At 36.2% G+C, this 13,995-nt stretch overlaps 1 protein-coding gene across 1 annotated transcript; it reads left to right on the top strand.

The window, feature by feature from the left end:
• Window positions 1–45: 45 nt before the first annotated feature.
• Window positions 46–13,995, top strand: LOC123874800 (post-GPI attachment to proteins factor 6). The gene is made up of 4 exons (XM_045920300.1): window positions 46–506; window positions 2,554–2,805; window positions 9,650–10,792; window positions 11,494–13,995. Exons 1-4 carry the CDS (start codon window positions 224–226, stop codon window positions 12,219–12,221), a joined length of 2,406 nt encoding a protein of 801 aa, XP_045776256.1. The 5' UTR covers window positions 46–223; the 3' UTR covers window positions 12,222–13,995.

Below are 13,995 nucleotides of genomic sequence, written 5' to 3'. Positions count from 1 at the left end.
CTGTCATGCCAAAATGTGTCAAATGGAAATGGACAAAAACGTCAAAAAAGAAGTTAAAAAATCAACAGTGGTCAACGATCGATGCCGCGCGTTTGTTTCCTAGAATAAAACAATAACATTATCGATAAAAAAACAATTTAATAATTCCAGTTATTAATGAGTGCGTGATAAGGAATTAAAGTTAGTCGCAAACGAAGGTTACAAGCGTAGGTTTTACCGCGAAATGAGATATGGTTATTTGTTATTTCTCTACATTTGTTATGTGGCTTCAAATAGTGATAAAGAGGCTGAAATTGAGGACAGGAAAAGGAGGATAATTGAGCAACTGACCAGCACACGACCTGTAATCTTGCCAGGGTACCAGTTGGTGACGAGGCATGTTGGTATCGATGTTTACATGTACAGAAGCTATCGGACAGTTGCAGTGGTTTTTTATCCAGTTACGAACGATATAAGTGATGCACGATTCACTTTTCAATGTGAGGAGCTCCATTTAAATAATATAGGTTTGTAACCTCTTTTTCCTACTGTACTCAAGTGATTGTATCATATTATCATAACCATAATTACTTTTATATATGTATCAGTGATCTCTCAAATATACGATATGTTGCTATTCAAGAGTCTGGATAAACCCAATTGCGGTTTCGCTGACTGCGGGCGGCAATAATCACTTAATATCACTAACTACTTATTATCACACTAATATTATAAAGGCGAAAGTTTGTATGTGTGTGTGTGTATGTTTGTTACTCCTTCACGCAAAAACTACTGGACGGATTTGGCTGAAATTCTGAATGGAGATTGATAATATCCTGGATTAGCACATAGGCTACTTTTTATCCCGGAAAACCAAAGAATTCCCACGGGATTTCGAAAAACCTAAATCCACGCGGACAAAGTCGCGGGCATCAGCTAGTAAACAATACATTAGTGAGTATAAGTTCAAGATAACTGCTTAAAAAAAAAGGATTGCCTGTTGTTCTAAATGTAGGTATCACACTAATATTATAAAAGCGAAAGTTTATATGTGTGTGTGTGTGTGTGTGTGTGTGTGTGTGTGTGTGTATGTATGTTTGTTACTCCTTCACGCAAAAACCACTGGACGAATTTCGCTGAAATTCGGAATGGAGATAGATAGTATCCTGGATTAGCACATAGGCTACTTTTTATCCCAGAAAATCAAAGAGTTCCCACGGGATTTCGAAAAACCTAAATCGACGCGGATGAAGTCGCGGGCGTCTGCTATCTAGTATAAAATAATGGTGATAGAATCTTTTATTAATTAATATCTTTTTTTTTTAATTTCTTTATTTATTAGGGTGGTCATAATCTATGGACTTAGCTCCAAATTGTAACAATTCAGTATGTCTTGTCATAATGTGATGCACTGCATATTTTTCAGCCTGCATATTAAAGTGCATAAAATCTGCCATTATGTTTATCTCAGGGATATAAACTACTTATGTAACAATATCAAAGTTGCTTAAGGGGATGGATAATGAAAAGTTAACAAGCATAAAGACAGACACATTTTCACATTTATAAAATTAGTAAGTAGGTAACTATGGGTTGAAAACAGCTCAGACAAATCGCTGAAGGAAATCAACTTCTAAAAAAGTAATTTCTCGCGCCGTTTTCCTGTTTTTCTTGCCTACGAACTCTAAGGTACTACACACTAGATAGGTCATTCCAAACAATTTTTTTTTGCACTAATTTTTTCAGCTTCATAGAACACCAATTTTGTTTGAAACGATCTATCTAGTATGTTATTCCAAACCCTAAAATAACACTGCAAGGTTACATTAGTTTAGCCATGTAGCAACTTTTTAAATTGGAATTACCAGACACCAGTCCAGTTTGATTAAATAAATGCAGTTGGAAGAAATCCGCAATACCTCCTTGTTTAGATGTTAACCCACATTTATGTGTATTTACTGAGTGCAAAATTACAGGAAATACTTGTTATCTTGGTAAACGAAATCACATACCAATCCAATATATATATATTTATAATAACTATTATGTATTTTGCCTACCTAGGTATCTGGAGATTAGTAGTAGGTACCTACTTTACGAAAATGCCTTCCTACGTCTTATTGAAGACAAATCAGCCTTTCAAGCTTCATACCAAAAGACATATTTAGCACTATATGGTGATTTAGTGAATAAAATTCTTCGTGAACACATTGTAATTTATTTTTGTATGATATAACCACAATTTCATGGTTTTCGGATTTATTCCTTTACTTGTGCTATAAGACCTACCTACCTGCTAAATTTCATGATTGTAGGTCAACGTGAAGTACCATACTGTAGTATAGTAAGTATAGGTTTTCTTAACAGAAACAACAGACAGACAGACAACAAAGTAATCCTATAAGGATTCCGGATTTCCTTTCGAGGCAAAAAACTCTAAAAAGAACTTAGGGTGTTATTGGATTCTGTTTTGCTTCCTCATACAAGTTTTTTTTTTTTCACTTTTTAGAGCTCCATCCCAAACGTAAGTAAAAAGAATTTGCTTCAATTTTTTTTTAACTTATATTGTTCCAGGATCATGTAGTCCCCAAGAAGTAACCATCCACCTAAAACAAGGCTCGTACCCAGCAGTGAACCCTGATGGATACGACTTCCCCAAGAGCTTTCTAAATTCTGCATTAAGAGAAGAGACTATCCATACATTGGAACTATTGTCCGATGGGACCAACACGACGTATTCAATGCGAAATCCTAAGCCGGGTATTTGGTACGCATTGGCGTATATAAAGTGGCAGGATCCGAGAGCACAGAAGGTTGAACAGGAAGGTATGTAGTGATTTCATAACCATTTATAACTACTATGTATTTTTTTAGGGTTACGTACCTCAAAAGGAAAAATGGAACCCTTATAGGATCACTTTGTTGTCTGTCTGTCAAGAAACCTATAGGGTACTTCCCGTTGACCTAGAATCATGAAATTTGGCAGGTAACTAGGTCTTATACAAGTAAATGAATAAATCTGAAAACTGTGAATATGTGGGTTACATCACAGAAAAAAAAAATTTAAATGTGTTTTTATTTTCAAAGTAAGATAACTATACCAAGTGGGGTATCATATAAAAGGGTTTTATCTGCAAATTCTAAAACAGATTTTTATGTATTTTTAAGCATAATAGTTTTTGATTTATCGTGCAAAATGTTGGAAAAATACCCGAGTACGGAACCCTCGGTGCGCGAGTCTGACTCGCACTTGGCCGGGTTTTTTACGTCAGGCACCAGGTAGCCCCTGACTGTGATCTCATCTGGTGGTAATGCAGTCTAAGATGGAAGTGGGCTAACCCAGAACAGGTCTCTCAGCTGCTAGATTAAGCCTATAACCCTAAATGGTTCCTACGCGTATTGTAGAAGAATGCTAAATCGCTTGGTGGCATGGGTATGCCTATAAGGCGGCTTTAACTTGTAGTTGTTTGTACAGCAATTAGAGGCCACTGACCTTAGTATTCAGTACCTAGGTACTGAATAATCATAATCATATTTGTTTTGCTAAATATTAGGTAAATGACATACATAAATACTAATTAAGTACCTAGGTACTGAATACTAAGATCAAAGGTAGTGAATATATATTTCATTAGGCAATCCATTTGCATCCATTTATTAGTTCATGTATGTATTATAAATACATTAAAATATCTTTCTTATAACCAATTGGTAACGGGTGGGTGAAGGATATGCTAAGTCGACCAATTCGTACGTACGTAAGACCAGCGTGGCGGACTATGTCCTAATTCTGAGAGGAGACCTGCACTCAGCGGGTACGTAAGGAGTTGATCATGATGAATAGATGGGTGAAGGTCGTTTGAAATCTTCAAGTTCTTGTTGCATCTCAATTAAAATTGTAATGTGTCGGGATGCATTTAGCGTCATGTAAGCCGACCGTGACCTTGCGTCGGTTGCGCCCACACAGCCGTTGCTTGCGCCGTGATTAGAAGCATCTTGCATACATTTTTAGGGCTCCGTACCTAAAAAGGAAAAAGGGAACCCTTATGGGATCACTTTGTTGTCTGTCTGTCTGTCCGTCCGTCCGCCCGTCCGTCCGTCGTGTCTGTCAAGAAAACCTATAGGGTACTTCCCGTTGACCTAGAATCATGAAACCAGGTAGGTAAAGCCTACAGTAGGCATTTCAGATGCGTTGCATCTGAAATGCCTCAGTCTAAATGAAGAGCTCGTCAAAAATATGCGGTGTGCTGAATGCATAGAGATAGTATATAAACAATAGAGGTAGTCATAGGTTGTTGCCGCTCTTGTACATCCATTTGTCAACTAGATATTGTTATCTCGGTCTATTTCAGGGAACCTCCGTTCGGGTAAAAGCGATAGCTCATATAAGTCTGGCAACAACGCACTGTATGTGTAACTGGTGACAGTAGTTGTCAGCATTTGGAGACAAAACATTGGGATTTGATGCAGCGTTTTTATAAAATTTTAAAAATTACAAAAGTCTGGGTTAAAATTAAGATAAAAACTAAAAACCAAATGTGTGACGCTGTGTTTTGTGCCTCCAGATATAAGAAAGAAGGCGTCCAAGTTCCTGAATTTTCTTTTCATAGGTAAGTCTTTAATAACTATTTCATCGATACCAACCGCGACTTTTATTCCGAAAATCGCTAAAAATTAAAGATTTACATGTTATAAGTGTAATTATCTCGTGTAATACTGACAAAAATCACGTTTTACAGCGCAATTTAATTTTAATTTATGAATTATTTTAGGCATCATTTGTAGTGATGTGTACACACTTTATCGATAAAATCAAATTTGTCTTTTATCGTATAAATAACATTTGCTTACTTTTGTAGATTTCCAAATTGTCCTGAAATTAGAACTGCGTGGAATTTGGACAATAAAACGAAAATCTGGAAGTGAAAGGTATATTCTCGTCTATGCTCCAAACATTTGGAAGAGTCTTGTTATGTTTCTGGTTTAAAAATAAATAAATTGAAATCAGATGCAATACCTACTATATTTGAAAGATATCCTCAAAAGTCAATACCATCAACCAGTAAGCACTAAGCTCTTTCAAATTGTATGTAGGTACTTATCTACAAATAAATATGTAGTAATGTTACACTTTTCTTTATTTGACAATAGTTAAACAAAAAAGACACCAACAATTAATTAATTTATTAATTTTTTTATTTGTACAAGTATATTTGTATAAAGTGGACAGGGAAGCACTTATCTCTATAAGAGATCTCTACCAGTGACCCTTGGCAGTGCGAGAGGTTCTAAAGGGAGTAGAATAGGTACAGCAAAGAGAGACAGTAATTATTATGGAAAAAAACTTAGTAGATATTATGTTATAATATTATATACTTAATTTTAAGGTTTGAGGTACAAGTGAGTTTAAATAATTTCTAAAATTAAAAATTACCTAATTGTTTTACTGATATTTTTTAAATTTTATTATCATCATAAAGAATTATGCATTTTTGACTAGGTAACAGCAAGACATACATTAATTCATTTAATTTCAGGTTATAAAGGACGAACGAAACAAACTTCGAGAGCTGGCTAATAATGAAACAAAAACGAAGGTTTTGAGCATTTTCCTCAGTCAGTTTTCTACGTCCAGCTCTCTATAATTTTGTTGACCTAGAATTCTTGACTTTTAATTGGCTTTTTATTTTATAATAGAGCAAGATCCCGGAAGCGCCAGACTGTATTTATGTACTTATTTTCTGAGAAACGGCCAATTTATAAGTATCAGCTGCTGCCTGCTAAAGGTACATATGTATAACATTACTCACATTTCTTAAAGTCTGAGTGTAGATATAATATAAGTAAGTATGTTTTACAGAAGATTGTGAATAATTAATATTCAATACTGTCAGAAACTTTCCGCCACAAAAAGTAACATAATATAAAATATGCCTTTTATTGCCTACGTTATTAATTATAGTAATAATACTAATAAATTGATTTGAATTATTTGAAAAGTGTTTCATTTTACTCTTGTTTTTACTGAATATATAATAACCGTCCGCAGGAATTTATAGGTTTTTAAAAATCCCATGGGAAATCTTTAATTTTCTGGGGTAAAAAGTTGCTTACGTCAATTTCCAGGACGTAAGGTACCTATGTATCAAATTTCATATAAATCGGTATAACGGATGGGCCTTAAGAATCCCATGGGAACTCTTTGATTTTTCGGCGATAAAAGTAGCCTATGTCCGCTCCCAAGGTAACTCTGTACCTTTCATTAAAATCGGTTAAGCTGCTGGGCAGTGAAAAGCTAACAGACAGACTGAGATACACTTTCGTATTTATAATACTAGTATGGATAAGTATATATTGCACGTAGTCCGTCGTAGTAACATAGAAAATTAATTTTGATGTGGTATCGATATACCCAAATTCGCCGTCCCAGCCCTAGATGGTGCACACAGTGACAAAATGACTTACGCACACAAAAATAATTGACACGCATTTTCAGTTTATTATCGGTCCATAGTTATAATACGTCCATGGCTGAATGTATGATCCTTTTTTTTTTTAATAAAAGAATATTAGCCATGTTAAATGACTAATATTCACCTTTCCTCTCCAACTAAGCGTCAGGCTTGTGCTAGGAGTAGGTACGACAAAAGTGCAACGGGCGGGGTTTGAACCGTCGACCTTTCAGTTTTCAGTCCACTCCTTTACCGGTTGAGCTATTGAGAAGTTAGATGTTACCATGTGGAACCGTTCAGTGATTGAATAAAATGTGCTATGAGCTAACATGTAGAGTGCAAGTGGGTCGGAAACTGTAACAATCACAGCGGCGCGCTCCGAGGTCACTTTAGGGCATTATGATTTGTTGCCGCATGTATCTAATCCACTCTCATTGCTCAGTATATAAAGTAGTATCTATATCAATTCAGTTGAGTTTAGGTTTTGGCTCCCGTAAAAAAGACTAATCACACTTCACACTAATATTATAAAGGAGAAAGTTTGTATGTGTGTGTGTGTGTGTGTGTGTGTGTGTGTGTATGTTTGTTACTCCTTCACGCAAAAGCTACTGGACGGATTGGGCTGAAATTTAAAATGGAGATAGATTATACCCTGGATTAGCACATAGGCTACTTTTTATCCCGGGTAATCAAAGAGTTCCCACGGGAATTTTAAAAACCTACATCCACGCGAACGAAGTCGCGGGCATCAGCTAGTATATTATAAAGGCGAAAGTTTGTATGTATGTTTGTTACTCCTTCACGCAAAAACTACCGGAGGGATTTAGCTGTTTAGAATGGAGACAGATTATACCCTGGAGCACATAGGCTATTTTTAACCCGTAAAATTAAAGAGTTCCTACGGGATTTTTAAAAAACCTATATATACGCGCATAAAGTCGCGGGCATCAGGTGGTATATTAGGTATATTATTTTCCCTTGTGCTACAGAAGTAACATCGGTTATAGTTTAATGGTGTTTTCGGCCTCCTATTCAGGTGGTTCGGTGCTCTACAATTTTTCGGAATAAGAATAAGAATAAGAATAAGAAGTGTTTATTTGCTAGAATATGGTATAATATACATATATGCGTGTTAAGTAAATAATAAAATGATATGTATTAATGGTGAAGGGAAACATCGCTAGGAAACCTACATGCCTATGAGAGTTATTCTCAAAGGCGTATGAAGTTTACTAATCGCACTTGGCCAGCATGGTGGATGGCCTCCTCCATACCCCTAACCCTTAACCCCTCATTTAATTATTTAATTTTATTTTCATTAAGAAGGTTAACTCTTCTCATTCTGAGAGGAGACCTGTGTCAAACAGGGGGTCGGCGATAATTTGGGATGATGATGATAGGCGAGCGATGGGATTCAAATTTTTCAGATATATTCTACTCGCTAAACTGTTCGATCAGGTGCTTATTCAGTTGTACACATTTTTAAACTCAATTGACAGGTCAAATATGCTATCATTTCCTGCAAGAAACATTGTAAAAAGGATATCACTATATTTAACCCTGTCATTGTAGTTTAGAGATTGTGTAAAATCGAATAAGTACCAGAGACAGAATGTTTTAAACTATTCCCACGCTCATAGTTACCTATTGTGTCTTTGTCTACACGCAGAGCCTTACATGGTAGCCTCTCCACCTCATTTCGGTCAGGGTTGTTCGGGACTCGGGCACACCCGATCGTCCGAAATATTATGTTCATACCGATCGAGCATTTGATAAGCATTTAGCTCACGAATTAGGACAAGCTCAATTTTACACATGGTCAATCAACGAATATTGCTGATTATCACGGCAGCTTGAAGGTGCGAAGAAATTGTGTTGTGGTGATGAAAGAATGGAGAAAAAACCGGCCAAGTGCGAGTCAGACTCGCGCACTAAGGGTTCCATACTCGGGTATTTTTTCCAACATTTTGCACGATAAATCAAAAACTATTATGCACAAAAATAAATAAAAATCTGTTTTTAACCCCCGACCCAAAAAGAGGGGTGTTATAAGTTTGACGTGTGTATCTGTGTATCTGTATATCTGTGTATATGTCTGTGGCACCGTAGCGCCTAAACTAATGAACCGATTTTAATTTAGTTTTTTTTGTTTGAAAGGTGGATTGATCGAGAGTGTTCTTAGCTATAATCCAAGAAAATCGGTTCAGCCGTTTGAAAGTTATCAGCTCTTTTCTAGTTACTGTAACCTTCACTTGTCGGGGGTGTTATAAATTTTTAATTTACACTTGTAGAATGTACAGGCAAAGCCCTTTCATATGATACCCCATTTGGTATAGTTATCTTATTTTGAAAATTGAAACACATTTTAATTCCTTTTTTAACCCCCGACCCAAAAAGAGGGGTGTTATAAGTTTAACGTGTGTATCTGTGTATCTGTGTATCTGTCTGTGGCATCGTAGCGCCTAAACGAATGAACCGATTTTAATTTACTTTTTTTTTGTTTGAAAGGTGGCTTGATCGAGAGTGTTCTTAGCTATAATCCAAGAAAATCGGTTCAGCTGTTTAAAAGTTATCAGCTATTTTCTAGTTTTCTTGTAGAAAAGAAGGTTAGATAACCCTTAGGTTCATAATATTCAAGTGTCAATTGACAAATGTCAAGCTGTCAAGATGGACGTTGCCTAGATATACATAATTATTTATTTGAAAATGATTTGTCAGGGATGTTGAAAATTTTTAATTTACACTTGTTAAATTATTTAATCACAAATTCGCGCTTTTCAAATTTATTCCTGTACTTGTGCTATAAGACCTACCTACCTACCAAATTTCATGATTCTAGGTCCACGGGAAGTACCCTATAGGTTTCTTGACAGACACGACAGACAGACAGACAACAAAGTGATCCTGTAAGGGTTCCGTTTTTCCTTTTGAGGTACAGAACCCTAAAAACGTACACACTAGTATTTTCAGGCACACTACAATGGGTGACATTAACATACCACAATACAATAGTGTACACATTGAACCTTGCAGAACAGCAGCTCTGAATAATGGTCGGATGCTTCATTAAACCACTAATGGAGATTTTTAGGATATTCTCGGAATTTTATTGATAGATTCAGAATTGCGTGCAAGATACGCGCAGCTTTATCGCTACAAAAAGTCCCCTAAAAATTTATAAGTAATGAATTTACTAAGATTTTTTTTTTTCTTTACAGGTCTAGTAGCGGATTGCCACACAATCTTGTACACCGATCTCCAAGTCAAAGAAGACGCGTCTTCTCGATACACAAATTGTTACAAAAGTGTAACAGTAGACTATGCCACTTTACCAGCACTGTACAAATGCCGAGCTAATGACGACGTAGAACCAATTAGACTAGACTTAAACATTATCAACACAACCATTAACAGTGAAAACATAACGGTTAGAATACAATCAGAATCATTACCAACAGATGATGATTATCTTATCTACTGCGCATTCGATCCTAGATTAAATAATAAACAGATAATTAAATTCCACACCCACCCGACTGCAGCACATTTTATATATCTGGACATAGTTGAAGGGAACACCTCAAACATTGCCGATTGCGAGTCGTATGCGCTCCCAGATTTTGATGACGCCGAAAACAAATCCTTAACAGATCTGATGAGAGATGATAAGGACAGATTTTTTACTTTCGCCTATGGCTTACCGACTACTGATTTGCAGGACGTAACTAGTCTAGTAAATTTGACGTCCAATGAAATAAGAGCTTTGAGGTTCGAAGTAAACCAATTCATAGATATAGGTGGAAGCTTAGAAATTGAGGCGAGTCTTGTAATGAGTATTAAGTATTACATGGGGTACAAGAGAGAGCTAATGAAAGGATCTCTGCTCGGTTTTACGGAGGATAACCAGTTTTTCAAGGTCGTTATTTGCTTGAACGTTGGCCATGCGAGCGTGCCATTACAATCTGGGCATTGCAAGTTCAACGATCGAATGTCAAAGGCGCTCTTCGTACTGAATAGTACAGATTCAGATTCGATATACGACAAAATGGTTATCCCGTATCCTGAGGGAGGGTTGTGGTATCTGTCTATGCGTTTATTCTGTGATAGCGTCGTTTGTCCTTGTCGCACATCGAGTGACGGAAAGAGTTATTACGTTGAAACGACAGAGACGGATGATGTTGACTCGACCACGTTTTCTAATGTGACAAGGGAAGGAGAGACGGAGTGTAACGCGACAGTGTTGCTGTCTCTGACTTCCTCTTCCTGTGTGAGCGGGAAATGCAGTAACAATGGCAACTGTGGGCTGAATACCTTCAGCGGGCTGGTGATGTCATTTTGTTCGTGCTCTGCAGGATATGGAGGTCAGTTACATTTTTATATTAGCATTTTTCATTCATGTTATTGATTGTGCGAGTGCCAAGTGCGAGTCAGATTCGCGCACCGAGGGTTCCGTACTCGGGTAATTTTTCCGACATTTTGCACGATAAATTAAAAACTACTATGCATAAAAATAAATAAAAATCTGTTTTAGAATGTATAGGTAAAGCCCTTTCATAAGATATCCCACTTGGTAACTATCATACTTTGAAAATTTAAACAATTTTTTTAATGATGTAACCACAAATTCACGGTTTTCAGGTTTATTCCTTTACTTGTGCTATAAGACCTACCTACCTGCTAAATTTCATGATTCTAGGTCAATGAGAAATACCCTATAGTTATTTTTGACAGACACGACGGACGGACGGACAGACAGACAGACTGACAACAAAGTGATCCTATAAGGGTTCCGTTTTTGCTTTTGAGGTACGGAACCCTAAAAAGAACCTCGCCCCCTATTTAGCCAAGATTTTCGGAAATTCCATTGAAGTTCAAGAAGAGAAGACACAATTTACAACGAATTGATTGATGAAGTACATGATTATATATTTTTTTTCTTTCATTGAAAATGTTACAATAAAACTTAAAGCTAGCCTTATCTAATTACTGTACAAATCATGTCCGCATGGAATGCTGCCAAGAATATTGATTATAGTCTCAGTTTTTTTTTTTTCATTTTCAGGTTGGGACTGCTCAGACGATTCAAGAATGGACAGCCGCGCCTACATGCTAGGATCAATTTTCCTACTAACCCTTAGCAATTTACTCTTCATATTCTCCGTATACGTCGCGTCAATAAGACTTTACTACGTCGAAGCTGTTATGTATGCCTTAACAATGTTATTCTCCACTTTCTACCACGCGTGTGACGCACCCACTCAAGTAGCGTATTGCATAATGCGAGGTAATATCTTACAGTTTGGAGATTTCTACTGCGGACTTATGTCGTTCTGGGTAACCCTTCTAGCCATGAGCATAATCAGCCTAAGATTACGGTCGTTCCTACAAATCATAGGTGCAATCATAATAGCCTTACTAACCACTTGGAATATGCATTCCATTGTAGCATTTCTATTACCAGTTGCATTCGGTGCTTTCGTATTATTAGCTAGCTGGTATTGGGATTATAGGAAAACTAGATTTTTTCGATACCCCAAATCTTATTACTCGATATACATGCCGTTGGGGCTAATTTTAGTGTCTGTTGGTTTGATTTGTTACGCGTTTTTACAAACGGAGCAGAATTATAAGGTAGTACATTCTATATGGCATATGATTATAGCTGTAAGTGTTGTGTTTTTGTTGCCCGATATCAGGAGGCGCGGGGAAAACCCGTTTGTGCCGAGTCGGGAGTGTTTTAAATCGCCATTTTATAGTTATTTTCAACGTAACCGACCACAAAGTCCGTAATGTTAGTTTTCAAATTGGTGTCCATTGTCGATTATAATATTATTAAAGACGAATTAATTTAATCTTAGTAAAGGTATCTAATAAAAGACAAAAATTTGTCAGATAAAACCAAATAGGTGATGTGAAAAAACATTTAATACCGACTGGTTATAATCATTTCATTCGGAATTCTCGTCGGTATAATATGCACCTATTGCGAATCTTTCCATCGAAATATCGTACATGTTTGGGAGAGCAATTAAACGACGGAAATTACCTACTTTATACTTACATAAAACTAAAAGCAGTAATAAAACAAATTGACATGTTTAGAGTTGTGCCATCTCTTTTATAATATTTCCTTAGGAAAAGGATAGATAGCATTATCTTTTAGACTGTTTTTTTTTTAGTTTATTGTCTGGAAAAAACTCTCTTGTTCTATTTAAAAAAATTGTACTTTTACTATCAATTAATAGGTAATTTTTCTATACAAATAAGGTGCAACCTTTTATATTTTAGGTATAAGATTTAAGTGTTAACTCAAACTTTATATGAAAATAGGTTTCCTAGTCAAAAAGTAACTTGAACAAATTATATTTTTACTCTATATAGGTAGACGATTTTAATGTTGAATTTGTTTAGACTGAATTTAAAATTTATCGTGACAATATTAGAATACCTAATACTCATTATGATGCTCATAGGATATTAAAGCTGAACTCATATTACCATGCCGTGGCGTAAATAGAGGCATAAAGGCACTGCTTACCATAGCTAAAAATAGCTTAATGCTCGTTTTTGGTTATGACCTGCCAGATAAATAGATATATGTACTTCCCTAATGCTTCAAACACTGTGAACGCCACTGCATATTAGTGCATGCCATTCGCCACTCCTTTTTTCACGACTGCCTAAATAAGAAGTGTAATATTTCATGGTGTGAGTTTTTTATTCCACCATAACTTCTAAATGCCTGAAAAGATTTGGAAGTTAGAATCCTTACATCATCCCGAGTGACACTTGCTATATTTTTTATTGAAAAAAAAAAAAAACAAAATGGTGCCTATATGGCGCCATTTTCAAAGAACTCGATTTAGTTCGTTTTTTAGCAGTGCAGTTGTGTTTTTAATTTTTTTATTTACGTGGTTTATTATTTTATTGCTGTTGGCGTAGGGAAGTTTGCATTAATATGTGATCAGCATTATAAATAAATGTGAATTTTAAAATGTGAACACTATTCTATTTAAAACAGTTATGCTAAGTGCAATATAATTCCGTGTTCCACAGAGATTATTTATGTAAAAAAATCACAATATTACTTTTATACAATGTAATCCTAGGTATTAGTTATAATTTCTATAATCAGCTGTTGATTCTATAGATTTAAGTTTTCTTTTGCTTAAAAAGCATTCTTTACGCTTTTTAACGGACGGTACTAAATCATAGGCACGGTTTTATAAATACAAGAAACTTATTCATAGTTGAAGTATGTAATCAATTGTTGATAGGTATACCGTTTCACTGAGACGTCTCGTGAGGCAGGGCACAAATTGTGGGAGGATGCATAGTTCGCGACAGGTCGACATGGCAATCGAGACGCGATGTAAACCCGCACAGCCGCTGCACTAACCCCGGTGCGGCATAGCGTGGGTGTGCGGGGCGTCCCTCCCGCCTCATACCCCGTTTGCCATGTCGACCTGTCGCGAACTATAACTAGTATCCCACCGAACTTTCGGCTTCAGTTTCGGCTCATTCAAGCGGTACCTATTGTCTACAATTCATATTTTTTGTCAAA

This window comes from Maniola jurtina, chromosome 19, assembly GCF_905333055.1.
Source record: "Maniola jurtina chromosome 19, ilManJurt1.1, whole genome shotgun sequence".
NCBI lineage: Eukaryota > Metazoa > Arthropoda > Insecta > Lepidoptera > Nymphalidae > Maniola > Maniola jurtina.
The sequence above is the reverse complement of the archived record's forward strand: the minus strand, read 5'-3'. Positions and strand labels throughout refer to the sequence as shown.

Bases quoted from the DNA above. Each gene is read 5' to 3' on its own strand.
- LOC123874800 (XM_045920300.1), top strand. From the start codon at position 224: ATGAGATATGGTTATTTGTTATTTCTCTACATTTGTTATGTGGCTTCA. The intron at 2,806-9,649 runs GTATGTAGTGAT...TTTTCTTTACAG, and splicing joins ACAGAAGGTTGAACAGGAAG to GTCTAGTAGCGGATTGCCAC. The intron at 10,793-11,493 runs GTCAGTTACATT...TTTCATTTTCAG, and splicing joins GTGCTCTGCAGGATATGGAG to GTTGGGACTGCTCAGACGAT.